General features: G+C 42.8%; 1 protein-coding gene across 1 annotated transcript in view; it reads right to left on the bottom strand.

Moving 5' to 3' along the window:
- Positions 1–27,140, bottom strand: part of LRMDA (leucine rich melanocyte differentiation associated) — a 744,858-nt gene that overhangs the window by 342,614 nt on the left and 375,104 nt on the right. Inside the window, 1 exon segment of the mRNA XM_079977056.1 lies at positions 2,413–2,545. Coding sequence (XP_079833182.1) covers positions 2,413–2,545 — 133 coding nt within the window.

Here is a 27,140-nt window from a genome sequence, read left to right as displayed (position 1 = left end):
CAGGATAGAAACAGAACTTTTGCCCTTTAAGACCTTCCCTTCGCTACATGCACTCCAATTTGCATCTTATTTGCAGCAGCCAACAAGCAAATGGGAGACTTATCATATACAGCATAATGCTTGTGGTAGGATTCCACCCCCACCCTCATTTTTCAGATACTGGGCAAAACAACACATGAAGCAGGATGAATGAAGCATAGGAACAGCTCAGTTTTTCCATTTTAATTCAGCCACAGTGCTCCAGATTTAGTCAGAACAGCATTAGACTTAATCCTTCCCCCCCCCCAAGGCCCATTGTTCTGTCAACTATTGCCCTTCCCAGGATAGTTGTTCAGTCCACTAAGAGGGGAAAAGATGCTGGCCCACATCTTTTCAACCACAGGGAGAAAAGCAGAGTGGGGTGGATGATCTTTCGTGGGCAAATGGCTCATGGGAAAAGGGTTAAATCACTTCCCTCTGCTGCTTCTCGATTCATACCCACTAATACAAGAGCATGCTCAGGACAGATCATGAAGCTGAGGCTCCAATACTTTGGCCACCTCATGAGAAGAGAAGACTCCCTGGAAAAGACCCTGATGTTGGGAAAGATGGAGGCCACAAGGAGAAGGGGACGACAGAGGACGAGATGGTTGGATAGTGTTCTCGAAACTACCAGCATGAGTTTGACCAAACTGCGGGAGGCAGCAGAAGACAGAAGTGCCTGGTGTGCTCTGGTCCATGGGGTCACGAAGAGTCGGACACGACTAAATGACTAAACAACAACAAATTACTTGATTCTACATGGAAGACACATATATCGGGCTCATTCACATGTCACATTTCCAACTTCATTTCCAACATTCCCAACAATACAAGAGCAAATTGGTGCTTAGAGGGTGTGAACACAGACTATGGGGAGAAAGAGGGAGCCATTTGCAAGAGTGGTGGTGATGTTGAAGACATTAAAACCAAATAACAACAAAAACCTAAAAGCACAGCTATACAGATAAAACATAGGTCCTGCCAAAATAAGAGAGGCCACAATGCCACCATTCAAATTAAAAAAGGTAAAGGTAAAGGACCCCTGACAGTTAAGTCCAGTCGCAAATGACTCTGGGGTTGTGGCACACATCACGCTTTACTGGCTGAGGGAGCCGGTGTTTGTCCGCAGCTCTAAATAATTACTTTTATGAGTATGTTAACAAATCAGCACCACCAGAGCAGCTTCACCAACCTGCCACTCTCCACATGCTTTGCCCAGCAACTCCCATCAGTCCCAGCCAACACAGAGGCTGATGGGAGTTGTAGTCCAAAACATCTGGCAAGTAACAGGTTTGTGAAGGCTACATGAGAGTGTATGTGTAAAATACTTGATTAATTTACAGGAACTTAACTGTCATTAAGACCTTTGACTTGCCTAAGGATAGTCATTCTCTGCTTAAAAATTTGCCAATCAATCCTTACTAGCGACAGGCCACTCAAAGGCTTCCAAGCCCATTCTTTTAAAGCCAGGCTTCCTGGGTATGGTGGCTGATTACTTGGGCAAAGTATTAGACTTGGCTGAGAAGAGAGCTGCTAACACACATCTTTGCCCCCACCCTCTTTGCATCCAGGAGTTGGACAAAACACAGAGAAATATCTTTTGAAAACAATGAAAATTAAGATAAAACTGAACTGATATTTTCAGCTCAGTCTCAGCATGCAACATTGCATGGCTTCGCTGCTGCCTGTCCTGCAGTGCAGACCACCAGCATTTCCAGTAATACCGAGCAACAATGGTGTTTGTGCTATAAGGGAACAGCTGCCACTCTTAGGGTGTCTCAATGTTTTAAAAGAGCCCAGCACAAGAAGTAACAACCACACTGCTACACTCTGGCAATCAGTGTTACTCACAAAACAGAAAAGGGTGGGAAACTATTCTTGACCCTTTCTAGCCTAATAGCTAACACGGCCCTATCGGCTCCCGTCAAGTGATTGCTGCTGCCAAATTAAAGAAGATGTATATTTTCTTTAAGAAGCATTCTATGTGCATGTGAAAAAAAGCCAACCTAATGTTTTAATCTTGTTTCACTGCACACAGTATTCCACTAGAGGTCAGCCTGCCACAGAACCCAAGCAGGCTGGGTTCTGTTAAGAAGCGCAAAACTGGCTGCTATTTCCACCTCTCAGTCTATTGACAAAGATTCCTTCAGAGCCATAAACTTAGGGCTCGCACTAAAAAATGGAGCAACAGGAAGATATAGCGAGGCATTTCGCTTATGAATGACCTGTAATAAATTACTTTGAAGTATTCTGAGTGACAAGAGAAAGGGAGAGGATGCTTTGTCTGCAAACGAGCGACATTTTACATACTTTAATTTGGCTGACACATAAGGATTATTCGACATTTGGCAGGGCCTTTCTCCTCTTCCCTCCCCACCCTCTCTTTTGGAAGGATATTTGGTTCTTGTTCAGCATCAGGGTATGGAGGTGTGGTAACCTGGGTAACCGGAGGTCATTCCGGAGGAGATTGTTGTCCAAGATCAGCTCTTCCAAGCCGCTAAATGTCTCCAGTCCTTCCAGTGACCTGCAACGACAAAGGCAACAGGAAAAATGATACTCCAGTAAATCAGGGAGGCCATTATGAGCTGAAATAAATATTTTAACCTTCCCTTTCAAGGAGCGGGAAGAGTTTTGCTTTAGTCCTGTCAGGAGACTGAATGACAAGAATTAGTGGCAAGGGGAGTGTCGGTACAGCAACACATCCTTCTTCGCAGGCTGGCAGAATGAAGGATGGGGGTCACTTAGTGAGTAGCCAGGATCCAAAACAAAAGGCTTCAGATATGAGGCCTGCAGGATGAATTTGTCAATGTCTTGTGCCTTCAGGCACCCAGCCTCGCCTGACCCTAACCTCCATTCCCAAGATAAATAACTCTGTCACAGTTCACCTTCATTCCCTGGACACAAATTTAAGTTGTCATCCATCATTTCTGCCATGAAATATCATACCCCACTAACAATAATAAATACAACTTCAAGAATTGTTCTCAGCAGCTACCCTATATATAAAACTGCAGGAGGGGGGGATATTATGGGAAGTTTTTCCTTTTCCTTTTGTGATTTTTATTTTATTAACCACAGAATTTTCTCTGTCTAGAGTTTTTCGTTGTGGTGGTTGTTTTTTCAAGCACAAAAGATAAAATGCTAAAGTGCCCTGTATCACCCAGATACAGCAAAAATTATTATTTTTTACAATGATGGCCCGTGCCTGCCCACAAAACACACAGACACACACAAAACACTGAGATTTAAAAGTAACAAGCAAAATCTTTTCAGCATGGAAGCACAGCTCCTCGGGTTGTAAACACATAGACATTTGTAGAAATTTGGCAGCCAATTAGGAAAGCTAGGAGGAAGGAATTAAAAAGTCTGGCTTTGTCACTTTGCTGGGCCACTGTTTCAGTTTTAACTCTTAATTTCGTAGCTTTGCAAGTTCTTACAGAAATGGGTGGGGGAATCTTCACATTAATCACCTAAGATGGGCATGGTATATGGAGCATACACAAAGACACACACATTCACAGCTCATTCACCTACCAGACACCTAGAGATATGCTGAGGTTGCATGACTTGACAGCTGAGCTAGTATGCCTACCAGTGGTGAGGATCATCACTTTATCTCCTCACTATTTTATAAAATGTGATGAATAAGGGAGATGCAAGTCTACACTATTTATTCACTGTCCAATGACATTTATACTAAAGGGAATTATTCCCTCCCTCTTTAACACCCTTCTTCAAGGTCTGCATGAGATATGCTCTACTGCAGGCATATAACAGGCATGCTGTGGGGGGAAATAACAAATATTTATCCACCCAATTCAAAAATTTAAACCTGGCAGGGGTAGGTTAGATGAAATTGTCTTATCTGAAACTTATAGCCCTGTAATAAAAGAATGGAATGAAAAGTCCTTTGTAGGAAAGAAAACATGTGACCTTCATGCTACGGTTCAAGGACACCACAGTGTTAACTATAAATAACCAGAGAAACTCCATGCTTCTCAGCAGTCCTCTACTCTAAGGTTACCAGATTTTTTTTCAATGAATCCGGGGACAGTTTTCAACTTCAATGGATTTTGTATGGGGACTGATTTGTATGGGGACTGATTTGTAAATTTGGGGACTGTCACCAGGAAACGGGGACATCTGGTAACCTTACTCTACTCTGGAGGTTCGAATCTGATGTGAATTACAAAGGGTGCTTTCAGATGGGAGTTTATTGTGGAATCGGAGCTATTCATGCACACGTTTTTTATTTTATTTTTTGCACCACCCACATTACATCGTCACCATACTTCTGCCCCATTTAACTGAGATTTCCCTTTAGCGTAGAAAAATCTAATAATAAAGAACAACCTGTTATACATCTGCAGTAACTTCTGGTACGAAAGCTCCCTACTGCATTTGGGGGGGTGGGGGTTTTGCCACATGTGTGGTAGCATTTCATGGGCTGTTCCCTTTTGCCACAGACCCCCATCTCCATTTGCTCCTCACCTGAGCACAGCCTGGCCATTGTTTCAGGCGGCCCAAATAATGCAAGTGCACCTGTTTCCACTGATTGCTGCATGCAGTAGGCACATTCTAAATACATTTATCAGCCTTTTATTTATTTATTAATACTGAGCTCATCTGCTGAGTGAGAAAGGAGCTTGAGTGGCCCTCATAGAGCCCATACTAGCCTGCTCGAAAAACTGAAAAAGGTTGCAAGTGGGCGCAACGTACTTGGACAAAAAGGGAGTTGGGTGCTATACAGTAGTACCTCGGGTTAAGAACTTAATTCGTTCTGGAGGTCTGTTCTTAACCTGAAACTGTTCTTAACCTGAAGCACCACTTTAGCTAATGGGGCCTCCTGCTGCCGCTGCGCCACCACTGCACGATTTCTGTTCTTATCCTGAAGCAAAGTTCTAAACCCGAGGTAATATTTCTGGGTTAGCAGAGTCTGTAACCTGAAGCGTATGTAACCTGAAGCGTATGTAACCTGAGGTACCATTGTACTTTCTACTGGTTTTGCTGGAACATACATTAAGCTGCAATTTCTGGCGCCCCCGCCAATCCATTCTGAAAGGAAGTAAAAAGCAATGGAAAGCATGTAACTGAATGCTGCCGTATCAGATTGTGGGGGAAATGAATCTGTTTGTGCTCCAGTGTCACGGCATCCCCCCCCCCAAAAAAAAAAACCTTCCCCAAATGTTAAGTCCCTCAAATGGTCCATGGGGCAGGAGAAACTGCTGCTCTAAATGATCCTGACCTCACACTCCTCTGTAAGCTGCACAGGAGAAGAAGCAATAAACAGATTGTGTGGTTATGATTGTTAACTTTAGGTTCATAATAAAGCCTAACTGGCAGTGCCCATTTAAATGCTCTCTCCATATAAATAGTTAGTAGTGGATTATGTCCAATCTTCAGTTTATTGCTTTAAAAAGAAAAAAAGTCTTTCCGCTTGCCAAAGGGAGTTCAAAAAAGGCCACCACCCTGTCAACACCACAGAGCCTTATGGGACGCTAATAGGCCCTTTGTGAGTATGCATTGCTGGGGCTCTGGTCTGTGTCAGCCTCGAAATGCACATTGTTCATGAGTTGTGTTATGCAAATATAATACCCTTATCATGAGAATCTGCAAATGGTTGGCAACTGGCAAGAAGAATAAAGCACACATCCAAAACTGCTGGAGGGGAGGCATAAAACAAAATGACATGCCATGAAGTGGGACAAAGGAGTGAGAGAGATAGAGAGTTGCCTATTGAGGTAGCCCTTTATTTCCAAAACAGAGGCTAGGGCACAATGCCCGCCTAAGCTTTAGGCAGGAACAGAGAAGATTGTGTGCAAAGCCCTCCTCCACACCTGGCTAGGGCTTGATCATTTTTGCCGTGTAATATCATTAGTCACTCTCACAGGGAATTTTTCTTTCCTTTTGTTTTAAGGAATCACACTACACAGAAGTGCCATACCTTTTATTAGGGCCAACGCAAAGCCAGAGAGTAGCAAGCAAACTTTGGAGTTTGCAAGAGGGTGTTGTAGGAGAGGATAAAAAGCCACAGCCTGCAGTTTCCTAACAGGCTCAAGATGGAACAGAGAAGGCACTATGCAGACTTAACGAGGTTACAAAGTGATCTCAGGCTGCAGAAAGGCATGCTAGAGTGAAAGAGCAATGGCTACCCTCCCCTTCAACAATATGCATACCAGCAGTTACTTGGATCTGTCTCTAGTTACACAAGGTCTTGTTTGTTTATTTTCCTTTCCACGTCATCAGCAGGGGCATTGTGTACATGGTGTCCAGTCCATATCCATATTGTTCATTCATTCCTGCAGTTTTCAAGGAAGCCTTTGTGCACTGCCCACCTTCACCATTTAATCAGCTCCATTTTTCAGAGCACATGGCAGGGGTGGAGAGGCTACAAGTGAGAATAAGGAGTGTAATAATAACCCTGCTCCATTCTCACCTACCTTCATGCCTCTCTGATCCCAATCACCCTGCCCCAAATTGTCAGTTCAAGCATAAATATTTAGAGATCTGAGCTGCTTAGGAAGCCACCTTATACTGAGCCAGACCAGTGGTCCATATAGCTCAGTATTGTCTACCCTCATTGGTTGTGGTTCTCCAGAGTTTCAGGCATGGGACATTCCCAATCCTGTCTGGAAAGCCAAGTACAGTGGTACCTCGGGTTACATACACTTCAGGTTACATACGCATCAGGTTACAGACTCTGCTAACCCAGAAATAGTGCTTCAGGTTAAGAACTCTGCTTCAGGATGAGAACAGAAATCGTGCTCCGGCGGCGCAGCAGCAGCAGGAGGCCCCATTAGCTAAAGTGGTGCCTCAGGTTAAGAACAGTTTCAGGTTAAGTACGGACCTCCGGAACAAATTAAGTACTTAACTCGAGGTACCACTGTATTGAACCTGGGACCTTCTGCATGTGAGACATGCTCTGCTGCTGAGCTACAGCCCTTGCCCCATGTTACATGTAATATGTAAAGTAAAGGTAAAGGAACCCCTGACAGTTAAGTCCAGTTGCGAATGACTCTGGGGTTGAGGTGCTCATCTCGCTTTACTGGCTGTGGGAGCCAGTGTTTGTCCGCTCCACAGACAGTTTTTCCGGGTCATGTGGCCAGCATGACTAAGCCGCTTCTGGTGCAGCGGAACACCAACAGCAGAACCTATTAATCTACTTGCACTTTTTGGCATGTTTTTGAACTGCTAGGTTGGCAGGAGCTGGGACCGAGCAATGGGAGCTCACCCCATTACAGCGATTCGAACCGCCGACCTTCTGATCGGCAAGCCCAAGGCTCAGTGGTTTAGACCACAGTGCCATCCGCGTCTCACATGTAATATGTAAAAGGTAAAGGGACCCCTGACCATTAAGTCCAGTCGCAGACGACTCTGGGGTTGCAGCGCTCATCTCGCTTTACTGGCCATGGGAGCCTGTGTTTGTTCGCAGACACTTCCGGGTAACGTGGCCAGCATGCCTAAACCGGTTCTGGCGAACCAGAGCAGCGCACGGAAATGCCATTTACCTTCCCGCCGGAGTGGTACCTATTTATCTACTTGCACTTTGACGTGCTTTCGAACTGCTAGGTTGGCAGGAGCTGGGACCGAGCAACGGGAGCTCACCCCGTTGCAGGGATTCGAACCACCGACCTTCTGATCGGACAACAGTCTTTGCCATCCTCAGTTCTGACCTCCAATATGTGGGTGTGGAGTGCGAGGAAGAAGTGAATAATGGCTCGTTATCATTGCTAGGTTAGAAGCATCCAGTTTTCAGGATTGTCCTGAGAGATCCTTGGCAATGCATAAAGTTTCCATGGACCTCAGTTTCCCAGTTACTGAACAGAGATCAAGCTGCCTACAGCACTGCACCCAGCAGATTGTAAAGTTGTGTCTGTAGAGTACTTTAGGAGCGTCAACAGAGAAGTGCTATTCAAGCAGAAGGGATTAGCATCAATATTTTTACTAGATATTAGGAATAGGCTGCTTCTGCTCTTGGAATATCCCTTTTATTAAAACTCTGCAAAACTCAAAGAGCAGCAAGGAAAGCCTGTAAGCTCTCTTAGTTTGTAGCAAAGAACCTTCTATCTGTCTTTGTGAATTAAAAGCAACAAGGCACAGGCTCAGTACCATGAACACCACCAAGGGCTTAAGGGGTAGTGGCAGGTAGCCGTCCTCCCTAGTTGGTTTAGAAGGCTAATAAGCATCACTCAAGTGCATTGCAGGTTGATCTGTCCCTGCTCTAATGACATGAAAGCTGCCCATTATCTCACCTACAGGTACCACCTCGGTTACCTCATTGCAGGCCTCACACTCCCACTCCTGGAGGAGAGCAATCGTTGCCAAGAGATTTCCAATGCAATTTCCAAAGTCACATCAAAATGACAAAACATCACAACGCATTCAGCTCTGCCTGATTCCAACAGAAAGAACTTTAAGTTTCCACTGTAATTAACCCTATCCTCGTTAAGATAATTATGATCAAGCTCCCTGTCACAGCTAATATCACAGCATCATTGCCTATGGCTCACGCTTTGCCCTCATTAGCTTACAAAAACAGTGTGCTGAGCAGGCAAACGAACTCCCTCCCTCCTGATGACTTAGAAGCTATGTATGCAAGACAGTAAAATAAGAACACAAAGTTCTCTGGGAACATTTCCCCCCCATTTAAGCCCTTCGATTAAATCTGTAGTGCTTTCCCCAGTTTATCTGCATCCTATAATTCGTGCATAATTTGGAGGAAAAGGGTTTCATTTTTCAGCACAAAGGGGTATTTTCAGTGGCAATTTTTGCTTTGAATATGCAGGGTAACTAACTGCTGTCTACTAGCTTTTGTTTATGCCAGTCATCTGGTCTGATGAAGAACATTTGGAAAGGATTTGGTTACAATGAAATTTTTAAAAAGCAGTTTTTGCCTACTGGTAATCTTGAACTATGCATTAAATAAGAAAGAAAGAAAAAGGAAACAGCAGCAGTATTGTTTCAACAATGAAGGAACAGAAACCAATAGATTTGTATAGACTTCCTCATTATGCAACTAATATACACTTGCGTGTTGACTGGAAACAGAACACATTATGCTCCCCTTAATATATCTCACTCATTTCAAATGACATCTCCCCCCCCCCTACACACACACATTTCTTCCTGCTAACTATAGATAAACTAGAGATGGGACATGCCTTGAAATCGACTTGCTCTTTATTGACAACAAATAGCTCTTACCAGAAATTAAAGATGGTGCTGTTACACAATGAGATATTGTCCACACTTCTAATTTTTAAAGTGTTCTTTAAAAAAGCATTCAGACAAATGCATGACTACAAGATTGGATGTCTATACCACTTATCAACTGGGTTACCAAAACAGTTTCCAAAACTAAGCTCTGCCATCTTACCAGTCTGAGCAAGTTCACATGACTAGATTTCATGATAGGAAAATAAACACACACACTCATCAGAATGATTGCATGAAATAATTTTCACATAAATAGCACAACATTTATCATCATCTAATGGACATGGTGGACGCAGGTGGCGCTGTGGGTTAAAGCCTCAGCGCCTAGGGCTTGCCGATCGAAAGGTCGGCGGTTCGAATCCCTGCGGCGGGGTGCGCTCCCGCTGCTCGGTCCCAGCGCCTGCCAACCTAGCAGTTCGAAAGCACCTCCGGGTGCAAGTAGATAAATAGGGACCGCTTACCAGCGGGAAGGTAAACGGCGTTTCCGTGTGCGGCTCTGGCTCGCCAGAGCAGCGATGTCACGCTGGCCACGTGACCTGGAAGTGTCTCCGGACAGCGCTGGCCCCTGGCCTCTTGAGTGAGATGGGCGCACAACCCCAGAGTCTGTCAAGACTGGCCCGTACGGGCAGGGGTACCTTTACCTTTAATGGACATGGTGCCCAAAATTTCATAAGGTGAGTGCAATCAAACCAATTCATCAGCAGGGGACATTATTTCACTTATAACACTTTCACTCTTTCCAATGTTCTCTTTGCTGAACTTTCAGCAAGGTGAGGACCAAAGCAGAATCACAATCTAGTCCTGTATCATTGGATCCATAGCCACACATAAGCAACAAAGCTGCCACACTACCCCACATTAATGAAATCACAAGTCCCACCACACACCACCCAAAGAGCATCATGTATGTTGGTCTCTCAATATTTTTATTTTTGGGGCACATTTTTCTAGCAGTGTTGTCCACCATAATTTTTGGCACCAGGATTCTAGATTCACATCAGAATCTTTCCAGTACCCTGGCTGTGATTGTTTCAGCTGATAAATGTAAACGGGTGAGCAATTCCTTACTAAATGTAAAAGCCTTACCAATTCTACATTCTGATCAATAAACAAATTCAGCAGAGGTCATGGAGGGACATAATTATTTGCTTTGTAACAAGGCAAATTTCTTGTGCCCAGTACTCCTATATCCTCTGACACTCCCACCAGAAGTGGGAATAAGCTACCATCTTATTCTGGTATCCAGCCATGTTTATTTAAAACCAAATTTAAGTCAGCTTCCTCTATCAAAGTTCTAAATTGCTTTAGGGACTCCAAAAGTACTTAACTCAGAGTTTAGGAATTGTTTGTATATGCCTGAATTATGCCCAATCCCTGCTATACACACCACAGATTCAGATATCCAAACAGCCAAAGTGTGACTACTTCCTTACTTGTTTGGGCTTTACTGGTCAGCATCAGCCATTTTCTCTTTGCCAACAAGCTCATCAGAAAATGCCTAGATTATAATTTCCAAACAGACTAGGAAGATTTATTCTAGCATTCAGCTGTAATGCATGGCAATATGAGTATTTTAATTTCTAGACTACCGTATTTGTCCATGTATAAGACTAAGGTTTTTTGTTTTTTTTACCAAAAAATTAGGTTTAAAATTGGGGCTCGTCTTATACATGGGTAGTGCTGAGGGATGTTTTCTTAATTTGGAAGGGTCTTATACATGGGGGCGTCTTATGGATGGAAAAATATGGTACATAAAGGAATATAAACTTATAAGATCTTCAAACTCTTAATTCTGGATGAGGATTTACGCTTCCCTTACAAAAAAGGTCATATATCTAGTTGTGATTCAAGACCCAGTTTTTCCTCCTGGTGATATCTGTTGTCATAGCAGCTGGTCCTGCCCTCAATATCATGTAGTTCCACATCTGGACAGGAGCAGCATATGCACACTCTATGCATGTAGGCCTCCATCCATAGAAGCTGGAACAAAGTCTACTTGCACAGGTATTACTATTACAATGGTACCTCGCAAGACGAAATTAATTCTTTCTGCAAGTTTTTTCGTCTTGCGAAGCACGGATTTTGGAAAAGCTTCAAAAATCACCAAAGTCTTCAAAAACCTCAAAAAAGGCTACCACACCGCGTGCTATGAGTTGCTCCTCGAAGTCAAGTCGCAACTGCACCCCCTGAATGCACGGTTTCAAGAAAAAGGAAACAAACTTGCAAGACAAAGGAAACAAACTTGCAAGACATTTCTGTCTTGCGAAGCAAGCCCATAGGGAAATCCGTCTTGCGAAGCAACCCAAAAAACAAAAAACTCTTTCGTCTTGCGAGTTTTTCGTCTTACGAGGCATTCGTCTTGCGAGGTACCACTGTATTGTTGTCACCATCACCACCATTAATCAAATTTATCCCATCCTTCCTCCCAAAGGCTTAAGCAGCTCTCTCTTTTGGATTTTCAGGTGTTAGCAGTAAAACTTAGGGATGAGCTAAATCTGCACGATGGTTCAAACCAAGAGAATAAATGCATAGATGTCAGGGGGGCAGGGAAGCCACATTACGCTGGAGACAGCCCCACTATGTGGACCCTTGTCACATGTCACATGGATAGGGATTTAGGTGCACCACCTAGATCTTATCAGAGGAAGGGCAAGATACAAATAATATTATCATTTGCTGGCATCTGTCTGTCTCGAGAGACAATGGAAGAGTGCACCATGGGGGGGGGGGGTTGAAGTCAAACCATTGGAAAGTTATAGTGCCTGGTGTGGCTGTAGAGACCAATAGGAGAGAGGCATGTTTCATTACAGCTGGTGCAGATGAAGGCGTCTGGTTTCACTGGTCCATAATAAGCCAAAAGAAGAACAATGTGAGGACTCCGAGTTCAAAAGTGGGGTCAAACTATACCTCCTTTGTATGTTCAGATGTTAGCACAGGGGTCGGCAAGGTTTACCTCACCTGGGCCGGCTCACTCCAGCACAGATCACTCCGTGGGCCGGATCACACACACATGCGCAAGTGCACCCACAATTTCCGGTGTCTGCGTCTGTGCAGACATGATTTCCAGTGCATGCGTATGTGCAGATGCGATTTCTGGCACCGCAGAAGCGAGTCCCCGTGCCACGCTGGTTTAGCACAGCGCGCGGGGACTCGCTGAGCGGGCAGCTCATGGGCCGGTTAAACGACGCCCGTGGGCAGCTTGTGGCCCATGGGCCTTAGGTTGCCTACCCCTGTGTTAGCAGTTACATTTGGGGATGCAGCGAACCTGCATGATGGTTCAATTACATTCAAACCAAGAGCGGTGTTAACAGCATAGTAGTGCTTATACCTTTAACAGCAACATTCTGAATTATAATTTGAGCATTAGAGTGTAAATAGTCCCCACCCCTTTTAAAAGAAAACTAGGAGAATGGAACGAGCTAGGCAGTATATAGCACACTCTTCTAGCGTAGTGAGAAACGGATGGTGGCGGGGGGGGGGGAGAGAAAGTAATTTTTCTCCCATCTTCCACAACAACCAAGGCTGGGGAGTGACAAGCAAATTGACGCACTGCTCAGAGGGCAAAAGATAAATGTTTGATGAATTGGCCATCGCTGGAGGAGTGATGGGCTTCATATGTGCATAATGGACTAGCTGCCTTTCAATTGAGATTGCCTGCCAAGATAAGAAACTATAATGAATGGACCAAGTGGAGCCTCCACCATAAGAAAAGTATAATCTGACTAGTTTTAATAAACTTAATAAAAAAGATGAAGTGGAGAGAGGCCAGCAGAAAACCAGCCTTTGTGACCGGCTACCAGAGGTGCAAACGGATAACAGATGGACTCACGCATGGTGGGAAAGGAGTAAAAGTAGTTGCATTTGAATCGCTTTCTCATTGTTCACAGCTGATGATTTCACAACTTGAAGGCAACCTTATTAGAGTAAAATACATTGCAATTAAGACTCATGCTATCCCTTGACCCACATATGCCTTAGAGAGCAGTCAATATTCTGGAATGATATGGAAATGTTTCAAGGAAAGGATATTTCATTTTGCTGCCCTTGGATTTCAAGCTGAATTATTTCAAAGTTTCACATAAATTCTCCTAAGCTGGATGACTTCCATGGGGTGGGGGAATCAGTCACTTCAAAGTAGCAGGAACAATCCTCCCATTTAAAGTTACATTTTCTTCTCAAGTCTCTGGCTAGAATCCTACAGAGTTCATCTGGCTCCTAGTGTGTGGCACACCAAGCATCTTCAGTCTGGCTCTGAGTAATGAGGGAACCTTTAAAGCACTACTACTTGCATCGCTAGCAGGGTAACATAGAGAAGCCTGGGCCATAATGCAGGAGTCCATGCCATAGATCAGGGGTCAGCAAACTTTTTCAGCAGGGGCTGGTCCACTGTCCCTCAGACCTTGTCAGACTGTATTTTTTTTTGGGGGGGGGGAGTGAACAAATTCCTCTGCCCCACAAATAACCCAGAGATGCATTTTAAATAAAAGCACATGTTCTACTCATGTAAAAACACCAGGGAGGCCCCACAAATAACCCAGAGATGCATTGTAAATAAAAGGACATATTCTACTTATGTAAAAACAAGCTGATTTCCGGATTGTCCGTGGGCCGGATTTAGAAGGCGATTGGGCCGGATCTGGCCCCCTGGCCTTAGTTTGCCTACCCATGCCATAGATCTTCCAACACTCACCAGCATTGACACATTTTCCTGAGGACTGATGCTAACAATGGAAGGAGTTCTAGGGGGAGCTCTCCTACATTGTGCCCAAGGCTTCTTGCAGTATCATGGCAATGTAAGAACTGCCACCAGAGAGCCATTTTTGGATAGCCAGTGGAAAGGAGATGTTCTGGTGGCCAGATTACCTGGAGGACTGTCTTCTTGGCATGTGAAGAAGGGAAGATAAAAACTCTGTTCAGGCAAGCGTTTGATCCTCAGTTATCTTAAAAGACCCTGGATTAAATATATAATTTCTACTGCTATATTTATTGGCTAATTTATACTTTTAATTTTCTTTTTAATGTGTTCTGCGACAAGTTTTTGTTGAAAAGCGTACAATATCTTCACTATTATTTGAAAGAATTGAAGATACAAGTTCATTAATACAGAGGTTGTCCCTAGTAAGAACATGTGGGGATGTTGATTTCTGGGGCAACAGGACATGACTCATGTTGTGTTTATGAGAGAGGAGGAGGTCGGGAGCTATGTTTATGGCATTACACTCCATATTATTGTCTCACTGTGCTGATATACACTACGTATGGCTGCACAGAAGGTATTTGGCTTAAAAAAGTGGCCGGGCAGCTTTAAAACAGGAATTTGTGTGTGTTCTCTTGTACCCAGAGTAGGAAATGAGGGCACAAGGAGACAGAACTGAGCTGATCAAGCTATATGCTATTTAAAAAACAGTGTGCAATGGGCCAGCACTAACTCCCAATGTAAATTATTATTATTATTATTATTATTATTATTATTATTATGGCTTCTTCCCCCTGTTCCCATACCCTCCAACCCAAACAGTTCCAAAAGGCTGGTTGAGGGAAGCCCTCTTTACCCTCCAGCCTAAAAGAAAATCCTCCCTAATGACTAATGCATCCATCACATCTGTCTGGTACTAGGAACACTCTAGGAAAACTGCAGAACAGGCCAACAAAAACAAAACAAAACAAAACAAAACACATCTACTCTACAGTGGGTTAAAGGGAAAACATTTCACTCCCCCTGCATTGTTCCTAAGGGAGAGTGAGTGCTGAGCTGCCTTCAACTGAGGAGGTGGGCTCCTGGACTTCTATAGCCCACTGGAATCTACCTCTCACTGACACAGGATACACAAGGCTGGTAAAGCCAGCCATTGGTCCTATTCTGCCTCCCCTCCCCACTTGTTGCTGCCCACAGTGTTACTTCAGCACCCATCCCAGATGAACAGGGCAGGGAAGGATTGGATGTTTAATTTCTACTGCTATTTCTTGATATATCTGTTGACATTGTGTGCATTTGATCAATACTGCAGCAGAGATGATTAGAAACCTGCAACTGAAGATTCAGCCATTTGGTTTAAATGAGTAATTCAGCCCCATGCTACCTGTAACCTGGCACTCCTTTGACCATCTTCAAACCGCCTTTCTTGGCTGTCCACTTCCTTCTTGACAACATCCTTGGTCTCCAAATCATTTGCCCCTCCTTTCCATAACTCCTTACCTTTACCACTCATACTTCCTCCAATTACCTCCTTAAAGCCCATCTTTTATATGTGATTATAATCTATTTTTTCCCAAATGTAACCAAGTTTTATCCATTTGTATTTGCATTTGCAGCTTGAGATGGTGCAGTCCATTCTACAACCTCATCCTACTGAATGCTATAGTCTCATTGTGACATTTTACAACTCTTAATTTAAATCATAAGGTTTTGTTTGGTTTTTCAACAATGTTATGAGCACTGTAGAAGCAGCTTGGAAGTACTCTAAAACAACAAACCTACAATGTTCTCTTTGGAGCCTCGAATCCCCCACTTGGAAAGATTCCACAAGTTTCTCATATCTATATCTATATCTATATCTATATCTCTTTATGCTTCCCTCCAAATTCCTTGGATATTTCTTCCAAGCACAATGTTAGGTGAATAATGTCTGTGTTGTTTAAAAGCTTACACACACACACACACACACACACATCCTTTAACAAATCAAATAAGATGTGTAGTCCATTCCTATTCTGCTTTTCAGCATAAATTTTGTGCATAACCACCAAAGGAAATTAACTCACTGCTTGGAAAACCAGGGAAGGCTCCCTCTGTTGAAGAAAATTTAAAAGAACATTGATTGCAAAGCCCTGCTTCTCCTTATGTGTGTGCGTTTGTGCGTGTTTGAGAGTGAGAAAGCAAGGAGAGGAGAGAGAGACAAAGACGGAGAGGTAAGGCTCAGGAGTGCTGGGTGAATTATAGACTGCCTCTCAAGATTCACAGCTCTTCAAGGTAGGAGGTTAATATTCTCACATGTCATTGGGTCTGCTGGCTCTACTGATGGCTCATTGAATCAGGCAGCAAATTATTTCCTCATGCAGCAGAGGACATCACACTTCAAAGGAAAGGAGCCAGGGTCAAGACGGCTCTCCAGTTCGATTAATGACTTGGGATCAGCAGAGGTTGCCTGTAGGTAAGAAAGTGACTGAAGCTTTTGACAAAGCTGACTTTTTGAACAGGACTCCCCCTTGCCGCCACAACTTCCCCCTTCGTCAGCAGCACCAAGTTTTACTTCCAACCATTGCCTCAGACTGACCTGACTTAGGCCCGCTGAGATGGTTTTGACCTCCTCATTCTTTGTTACCAGACACAGAAGCTACCTAGCTGCAGTGCATATGTGCCTCTCTGAAGGCCACACTGTCGCGCAAGGGTCTCAACCAAATTCTTCATAAATATAGGCCGGTCAAATGAATTCAAGTGCAAGTCACCATATATATATATGTGAACATTTTCAAATTCATGGAAATAAACAATAGCTTTAAGTTATCTCTTTCTTTAAAAAACAATATAAAGAGAACACTGAAACTCTTATACTTCTGCATAGGAAGACTTTTTTTAACTTGCTAAGTTCATAAAATAAAACATAACAGTATTAAAACAATACAGAAATTATATTAAGATGATGGGGGGGATTCAGAAATATATGTGCTTCAGTCCTTGTGGACTTGCTAATCAACACTATCCTTGGCAAATAATGAATGATATCAAATCTTGCTATACAGTTTTTGTAATGTTTATTGCCATGGTAGCAGCAGATAAGAGATAATTAAAACTTAATGGCCACTGTATTCATCTGTCTAGAAAACAATATACTCCGTTTGATATGCCCTTGCAATTTTTTAATACGTATTTAACTTGATCTAATAAAGCACTGAAATGAGCTTTATCATAGCAATGTGTTTTTAACACATATGATCTACTCAGACTTCACACTTTCTAAAGCAAGTATGAATAATTATATCAACACAAGAGTGGCTGCACTCCTCTGCAGTTTATGTTTACTAAAACATAAGGGTCAGTGAAATGCTTATTCCCAAATACTAGCTGACCAAGTTATAGTCTACTGATTGACCATGCCTGTAGCTAAACAGAAGCACTACCATCCAATAGGAATAAGATGGCTTCCAAAATTATTTCCAACTCCTTTTCAAATTAATCATTTCTGAATCTTTCCATTTCCTGATTGGTTGTGAGCTACAGCAATACATTAATAGCTACATTCTGTATTAGTTACAAAAAACATTTGGTTGGCGGGGGAAAGGTGTTACTGAGCAAAATATTACGGTAACAAATGAAGAGACCAATGTTCACCCCAGAGTTCCCAACAGAGGAGGAGAATCAGTCTAGGATAGCGGTGTCCAAACTTTTTTCAAAGAGGGCCAGATCTGATGAAGTAAAGGGCCGACCCTTTTAGGATTGAAGTTGTTGAGATTTTTTTTTTTAGGATTTTATCCCAGGAAATAAACTGGCACAGGAGCCGGATTGAACAGACCAGCGGGCCGGATTAGGCCCCTGAAACAGACTATGGACATGCCTGATCTAGGACCAAGAAGAGCTTAAGTCACCTCCAGATTTGTTAAAAAGGGTGGTGTTATGGCTATGAAGGCAGTCTGCGGAGCTGGTTAGTGAAGAGGGGATGTCCCAGCAAAAAATGTCTGCAGTCTGTAGCTCTGGACTCTGAAGGAGAAGAGTAAAAGACCACATCAGCTCCCCCCATTTCCTCTTTGAGGATTAATAAACCAGAAGGTGGCTCAAAATCACCACAACTAAGCCACATTCCTTGTATAACATAACCCCTCTATGCCAGCATGTAAGCCTGTTTCTAACTGAAACAAAGTGTTACATTGGGGGAGGGGGGAATGCAAACAATATGAAAGAGAGTGGAAAACATAACTATGCATATAATTCTGCCACAGTTTTCCATTCTCCACTGACTTTTCCCAATTTCATTTTAAAGTTGCAGAGCTAATTTAATGGCTGCTTACCAGGGAATGTAAGTGGTCTGTGAATTGGCCCCTCTGAAGATTTCAACTCAAAGGGCCTATATGCATCATTGGCTCAGATCAATAAAAATCATTTGTTCTACTGTGTGCATAAGCTAGGATCTGGCTCTTTAAGAATTTGCATATGGCTCCTCATCATAGCCACTTGCCAAAGGTATTAAAAAAATAAATTTAAAAAAAAGTTGTGGCATTCCAAATCAAGCATGCCAACATTTCGCTCTCCCATTTGTTGCATGTCTCTTGACATTTCTTAAAAAGCAGCTCCCCTTTCATCTCTCCACCCTCTCCTGCCCCCACCCCCTCACATCTTACAACACCTTGCTTTGACTTTCAAAGACTATTGCTATCCCCATTTTTTTTTTATAGATGCCTTTACTCTTAAGTGGATGACCTTTTGCTGGGAAAGGTGGTTAAAAGACTGAACAGCTCTGTAGGTTACAGATATACAGACTGATAATAGGACTGAAGAGGAGGAGGAAGATGGTGATAAATATGACACCTGCAGAATTTATAGAGCTTAAATTTTGTTAGCATATATTACGCAGGGCTGCAAGCGTTGACATTCAGTGGCAATCCCACTGCAGCTTTATCAGTCAAAGAGTACCTTTCCTGGGTATGGTGCTCATTCAATTGCACGTAGGTTCAAGAAGGCAGAGTGCTTGGAAGTGAGGGATTTGCTGAAGGGCTTTCTAGCACAGGTGCAGCAGCAGGAGCCACTGTGAACTCAGAAAGGCCACACATCAGAAAGGCCAGATGTGTCACAGGGAGCTAAGAATGGATAGATTATAAGATCTGAACAGGGAATGGCAACACATGCCAACCCCATCAGAACACTTAGAAGCCCCCTACGAAGATCATGGCCACTGGTCCCATCGCCTCCTGGCAAATAGAAGGGGAAGAAATGGAGGTAATGAGAGATTTTACTTTCTTGGGCTCCCTGATCACTGCAGATGGTGACAGCAGCCACGAAATTAAGAGACGCCTGCTTCTTGGGAGAAAAGCAGTGACAAACCTAGACAACATCTTAAAAAGCAGAGACATCACTTTGCCAACAAAGGTCCATATAGTTAAAGCTATGGTTTTCCCAGTAGTGATGTATGGAAGTGAGAGCTGGACCATAAAAAAGGCTGATCGCCGAAGAATTGATGCTTTTGAATTATGGTGCTGGAGGAGACTCCTGAGAGTCCCATGGACTGCAAGAAGATCAAACCTCTCCATTCTTAAGGAAAAATCAGCCCTGAGTGCTCACTGGAAGGACAGATCGTGAAGCTGAGGCTCCAATACTTTGGCCACCTCATGAGAAGAGAAGACTCCCTGGAAAAGACCCTGATGTTGGGAAAGATGGATGGCACAAGGAGAAGGGGACGACAGAGGACAAGATGGTTGGATAGTGTTCTCGAAGCTACCAACATGAGTTTAACCAAACTGCGGGAGGCAGTGGAAGACAGGAGTGCCTGGCATGCTCTGGTCCATGGGTCATGAAGAGTCAGACATGACTAAACAACTAAACAACAACAGGCCCTCCTGCTCAGCAATGGAAGGATGAGCTGGCACATGTGGGAGACTTTGGGAGCAGGGTTGGGCTAAGGGCCTCATGCCCGAGCCTGGGAATAAACAGAGCAGCCAAGCCAACATTCTTAAGCAACTGTACATTAGGACAAAAGATTCCAGAATTTCTTGGGGAAACTGCAATTGCAGACAAGATGGGGTCACTGAACCAAAGGGGGGGCTGAGAGGGTATGCATCAGAAAGGATGCAGGTTATACCCACGAGAACATCAGCAGTCATATTGGATACAATACATTTTTGTGTATGCTAACATGAAAACAGTTGTTTGGCAAATTTGTTCCTGCCCTGTGGGACACTATTAGGGGATTGTAGCAGGTGGCGCTGTGGTGTAAACCACAGAGCCTAGGACTTGCCAATCAGAAGGTTGGTGGTTCGAATCCCTGCAACAGGGTGAGCTCCCATTGCTCTGTCCCAGCTCCTGCCAACCTAGCAGTTCAAAAGTACGTCAAAGTGCAAGTAGATAAATAGGTACCACACCGGTGGGAAGGTAAACGGTGTTTCCATGCGGGTGGATGTGTGTAATTGTTACATCAGCATTAGCCAGGATTCAAGCTAACCTTGGTTCCTGCTTAACCCAGAATCTGAGACCAAGGTTTGCATCTTGTTTTAAGTGGGAACCTGATGAGATATGCTGTTACTAGTAGTGCAACAATTAGCAAATGTTTAGGCTCTGGAATTCAAGTTCCCAAGGTGGCTTGGGGAAGTAATGTGTTCCGATGTGGTTATGCAATTGGAATGGAAGCATTATTATCTGTGCACTAGCCCCTATGTGATGGCAACTTACTGATAGGAATCTACAGGTTCTCTGGTGTCCCATGTTCCTTTCACATACCTGTTCAAAGGTTCATATCTTACAAGGAGTAAATGTCAACAGAAAAATTATCAACCACATGGGTATCAACTGAAAATATCAGAAGACAAACTAGTGCGTCTAGTGAAACAATGTCTTGTCCTTACCAAAAGGTAAAGAAGCAGGATATTTTTATTATTTGGTAAAAATTAAAGCAAAAATTAAATCATCTTCTTATGTAATTGGAACTAGGCCTCAGGCTTTAGCAGTAAAGAAGGGATTAAGGCCTTCAACCACCTGGGTTGTCATTCTCTTGGGCCCCATTACCACCCCCTTATTCGTTTTTATAGCCAACAGATTAAAATGCAAGCACCACAATCTTTGATCTTTCACTTGCTGACACAAATCCTTTCAAGCCTCCAACGTTTTTCTGCTGAGGTAATTAGTACTAATTAAAAGGTTTCCAACAGCCTTAGCTCTAGGTTTTTTTCCCCCTCCAAAGAAATTGCTTTTACAAGTGCCTTCCATCTTTGAAATGTATGCATCGCTCACTTTCTTCTTTATCTGACTCAGAGAGATCAAGTAGATTAGTGACTCCATTATTTGCCAAGACAAAGCCAGACAACAAACAGGTTTTCACTATCTCCTTGACCTGTTGAGGTGCAGGGTTTATATTCAGAAACAAGTGCCTCCGCATGTATTAAAAGACAGTCCAATTATGCATTAACAGACACAAGGCAGGGTTCCTGCATTTAAGCATGGACATCATTTAATGATCCACTGTTCTCTTAGAAGGGAGAGAGGCGACTAATCAAACTGACAAGTTGCAGAATAAATAATGGAACTGGTTTGTTTTCATTTCTCTCTCCAGGTGTCTGTTAGGCAGAGTACAAACAATTTTTTTTAGAAATAAAAAATGGCTGTTAATGCTTCTTTTCCTTTTTTAAATCAAGTTAAAAATGTATCCTTGAGGTAAGTTTACTGATGATGAAAGGCTTCTTTGCAAAGGTTTATAAAATCAGCAGCACACACTATGGGAAAAGTATATTGATTATGACTAAATATTACTGGGAACAAAACACTAGGTTTTATAGGTGATTACACACACACACACACACACACACACACACACACCAAAAATCAAACAGCAGTTTACACTGACAGAAGCTTATGTTTTGATCTTAAGGTTTTTAACTGAACACTCAGTCAATATGGGCGCTGTGTGCCTCATGTTTCTTATGAACCTTCTGCCTACAGTGATAATAATAAATTACACCTCTTGCAGCAAAAGTGTTTTTCAAATAAGAGGACTTAAAGTTCTCACTTTCTTCTGAATTTGACAGCAACTCTCACTCATGTAGTTTCTTTGGCACAATAGATCAGGAATCTCACACACAGCTATGAGAGGCGATCTAACATATCATTACGACACAGGGGTCTATTCTGCTTTCACAACACAAGCACAGAGCGCCTGCCAGCACTAATGGGTGTTGTGTGCATAACCGAAGGGCATAGAGAATACAATGTTCTAAACTGAAGGGATGGAAATGCTTCTAAAGCCAAACCAAGAATAACATCTTTAAACTAAAGATTTCCAAAGTCAGATTTCAGCTACTACCGTAGCCAGATGTTGGCCTGCAGGAAGACCACATCTTGAACCATCTGAGATTCACAATAATTGCCCTCTGGTTATAGAACAGGAACAGGGAACCAATTATTGCATGGCTGCAGCTTCCATCATCCCTAACCATGGGCCATGGGTGACGGCTGATGGGAATTGTAGTCCAACAGCATCTCAAGGGCCACAGGCTCCCCATCCCAGTTCTGGAGTTTACTTAAAAGGTAAAGGTAAAGGACCCCTGACAGTTAAGTCCAGTTGCAGATGTCTCTGGGGTTGCAGTGCTCATCTCGTTTTACAGGCTGAGGGAGCTTGTGTTTGTCCGCAGAGAGTTTTTCCGGGTCATGTGGCCAGCATCACTAAGCCGCTTCTGGTGAAACCAGAGCAGGGCACAGAAACGCCGTTTACCTTCCCGCAGGAGTGGTACCTATTTATCTACTTGCACTTTTTGGCATGCTTTCAAACTGCCAGGTTGGCAGGAGCTGGGAATGAGCAACGGGAGCTCACCCCGTCGTGGGAGTTCAAACCACCAACCTTCTGATCGGCAAGCCCAAGAGGCTCAGTGGTTTAGACCACAGCGCCATCCACGTCCTTGGAATTTGCTTAACCTCACATTAAATCTTCCACCCCCTTTCCAAGAAGAGACAGCGGAGAAAGACTGTGGTGATACATATTGTGTCACAGTGTACCTGTAGCAGCAAAATTGGAGGCCTTCATCTGCGCCACTTGCTAAAAACATGTCTCTCCTGCATCAGTCTCTACAGCCACAGCAGGCACTGTAATATCCAATGGGTTGCTTTTACTCTTCCATCGTCCTCCATCGTCTCCAAAGATAGAAGGATGGCGACAAAATTACAATCACATGACCCAAATTAAAAGCTATTATTACCAGTTGGAAAACTTCCAGAAGGTGACCAAGTCTGCCAAAAAGACCTGCTACCAGTTCCTATTATCACAAATGCTGCTCCTTCATATTGCTTCTAGGCTGGTTACATGGAGTGGTGGTTGCCAGCCCAGGGGGCAACATCTGTCCCAAGGGCCTCCAGTTGTTGGTGTCTATCATAGGATTTTCAGTATTAATACACGTATATTTTATCTCACATAAATAGAGTTCTTATTTGCATAGCCACAGTCATGAGCTGTCATCATAAAATCCCAAAAATTTGATCCATATAGTAAAACTAACTTGAGAAAAAAGAAAGCAGTAAAAATAATCATTTCGGTGGGAGATCTCCGTGTGTGTGTGTGTCTCAGCATACACACACACACACACACACACACACACACACACACAATGAAGATGGAACAAAGCTGGAATTATGAAGGAGGAAACCCTGAGCAATGTGTCTCAGCCTCACATTTAGCCATTGAAAAATATCCTGCCAAAGGGTGCATTTTGACAGTGAAAAGATGAAAAGCAGAGAGGGAGAAGGAGCAGTCTGTCACTTTGTGACATCACACTGCAAGCTGAAGTCGATTGAATATTTACAAAAACCATTCAGAGTTAAGAGTTTTTACAGAAGACAAAAACAGCCATCCACACACTGCTGCACGACTGTTTTGAAACGTAGGCTGTTTATAAACTGCATACTTTGGGAAAGAATATGCCTAGCTTACATTTCTCCTGCTTTGTTTAATATCCTCCTAGATAAAGACTTCCGGGGAACTCAAAAGCTTACTAATGACTTTATGTCATTTTTGGTAGGTCAAATAAAGGTATTAGGGAGTCTATACTATGATTGCACATAATTTGCCAGGGAGTCATTTAAAGATAGTTGCTTTAAAATTATACATGCAAACAAGGCTCAAGTGTCAGCAATATACAAAATGTTTGGGAAATTATGCCAGGGCAGAAATGACTGGTCATGTCTAGGAGCACACAGTCCTACTGCTGATATGTGGAGGTGATCATTTCCTAGATGGGGAGACACTGGGACTCCCATCTAATCCACACTGAGCTTTATAAAGGAAGAGCAGGATATAAATATATACAATATATTATGGAAAATGCATTGCTCTCTGTTCTCTTTGGACTCCTCCCAATATATTGTTAACAAACTTGTTGTGAGGGTTCCCAAGAAGGGGTAGCAGTTTTCATCTATGTTTGGATGCCAGGTGACATTTTGAATCAAGATGGCTGACCAAAATGTTACTTTGGCATGTTTTAGCCCATTTTGGGCATAGTTTCGGCACTTCTTCAGATACTACCATCAAACTTGACACGAGGGTTTCCAAGGTGTGGGTGGTGGATTGCTTTGATGATTGGAAGTACCATTTTGAATAAAGATGGAGGACCAAAAAGTGGCTATTGTGTTACTTCACCTTTTACTTGGTATTATAGGTCCAAAGTACACTGATTTGAACACCTCTGGAAATATTGTCATTCAGTCTTGACTGCTTCAATTTGCACCAATTTGAGTGCCTCTCAATAAATTTCTACTAAAATCGGCACAAAGGTTCCTGAGTTGGAGGTGACAGCCTCTGTCTATATTTGAACACCAGGTACTGTACTATTTTGAATCAAGATGGTAGACCAGATTAACACTTTAAACATTACCCCTACCACCACCCACATTGATCCATGCTGGAATTGCTTCAGGGTGTTATTATTGGTTTGTTTACCACCCTGGGCTCTTTTTGGGAACAAGGCCGTGGTAGTAGTAGTAGTAGTAGTAGTAGTAGTAGTAGTAGTAATACTTCATTGGGCCCCTCCTTCTCCCAACAACTTTGGAACAAGCCAGAAAAAGGCACTAATGAAGATAATAATGATGATAGCTCTGTACTGCGTCCCCCCTCGAACAGCTTTCAAGCAATTCCTGCTGCATGACATGCAACAGAACCAAGAAAATGTTGCCATATCCTCCCCTCACCCTTATATTCAGGCAGCAAAGCAAACACAGCAGCAGCAGGACATTATTACTGAATTTCTTCCTTCACCTCGCTTTTCAAAAAGCCCTTCAAGCAGCTGCCTGCCACATGACCATCAAGCAGCAAAATGAAAGAAAGGTGATTTCCGTGATTGCCTCCCTCCACAACACAAAAAAGTAACTTCCTGCCTACTGCTCCAGATGGCTGGCGGGCAGCAAAACAAAAACAGCAGCAAATAGGTGGACCCTCTGCTTCTTCCCACACTACTCCACACATGGCCACAGTCCGTAAGCACCACCATAACAGCTGTTTGCTGTTTTGCCCCACGAGGCTACTTTTTTCTCTTCCACTCTTTACCCCCCCTTACATTCTTTTCTCCCCCCCTTTTAAATTTTTTTTTTAAAAAAACATTTCATGGACAAGAAAGCTTCTCCCCTCCGCACTTTCAATGAGCTCTTCCATGGGAAGCAAAGTATCTCAGTCAACACCCGTAACAAACTACAGCTCCCAGAATACTTTGGGGAACCTATGACTGTTTCACGTGGTATGATATTGCTTTAAATTTATAGCGCAGGTAGGGCTTATCGGTCCACCTTTCTCTTAAGATGAATTTGCAAGAGCAAGGCTATCTCTACAGCAGATTACACAGTAGAACAGCTCCTGGAGTGTACAATTTCAGTTTGCACACAAGGGATCTGCATACAGTATTCATAAACCCCATGTAACACTTAGACAAAAACATGCACATGGAAAAAAAGAGCAGAAGATGGAGAGTTTTGGCTTCTCTTCAGGATTCTCCATCACCACCAGCCAAAGCCAACGCACACACACACACACACACACACACACACTTCCCTGCCTCCAGCATTCAAACAAGTTATTCCCCAGGCACAATCTTAAGTCTTACAACGCATGGACATTATTTTTTACTGTGTTACCTGCTCTTTGTGTAGACTATATTGTATCTATATTTAATCCTGCATCAAAAAGCAATAGAAAACTCTTTTTAAAGAGAAATTAGGTAGGGACTTTTTCACTGGAGACTGAGAAGGAAAATGCCAGCTCCTAGGATCCCCCGCCCCCCAAATAAATTACTATACAAAACACAGTTGTAACATAATCACTGAAAGCATGAAAAATAACAGAAAGGGGGATATTATTGAAAAATATTGTGCTGTGGTGGTGATAGCACTAAATCTGAAAGATCACTGTGTGTATTAGTCACTACATTAATGCAGTTAGTGTGTTACCAATATCTCTATAAAAAGAACAATTTGTATTTGAGTAAACCTGCAAACACGGCTTATAAATTTGGCCTTTATTTCAGCATATTCTAAATAATTTTGGTTGTCTGAATTTTATTGTCATTTACTTTCAGCTTCAAAAGAATTTCTTTTACCCTGTTATTCTTGCTAATGTAATGATTCTTTAGCAAACACAGGATTTTAGCTTCTTACTATCATTACATCTTTAGGCAGAGAAATTGGTGCATGGTCCTGTCCCCCGCTTCCAAGGGTGTTTATTGAAGAAATCATTCTGAAAACAAATTGGAGCCATAACAATAGTAATATCAACCAACGGCGATAGCAATTATTTTTAAATAGCATTTAATATGCAGGTAAGATTTTAAAATGCACTTATTTAGATGTGCAGTTGAATATATTGCTTTTATATTTGCAGTGTAGTGTTTGTTTATTGTTAATATAATTCGATTAAATAAATGTTATTTCAGTTTGTTGTAGGGTTTCATATAAAAAAAAGAGTAAGTATATTTTTCTTAAACCAAAGGCTTTGTATTCCTTATCGTGTTTGTCCTTACAGTATCCCTGGAAAAAGAAGTGAGAAGAAACCCTGGAAAGAAAGGGAAAGTTCACTTTGTCCAGGGTAATCCACTGGCTGAGAAGGGATTTGAAACCCAAAACTCTCAATTCCCAGTATATCCTCTGAATACATTTGTCCTCAAATATGCTAAAAATAGTGGGTTGTACACCACTCTCTTTGTGCTTTACAAGGAAGAAAAAGTTCTGTCGTGTGTGA

The sequence above is a fragment of the Podarcis cretensis genome (genome assembly GCF_951804945.1).
Source record: "Podarcis cretensis genome assembly, chromosome: 5".
Taxonomy (NCBI): Eukaryota; Metazoa; Chordata; class Lepidosauria; order Squamata; family Lacertidae; genus Podarcis; species Podarcis cretensis.
The sequence above is the reverse complement of the archived record's forward strand: the minus strand, read 5'-3'. Positions and strand labels throughout refer to the sequence as shown.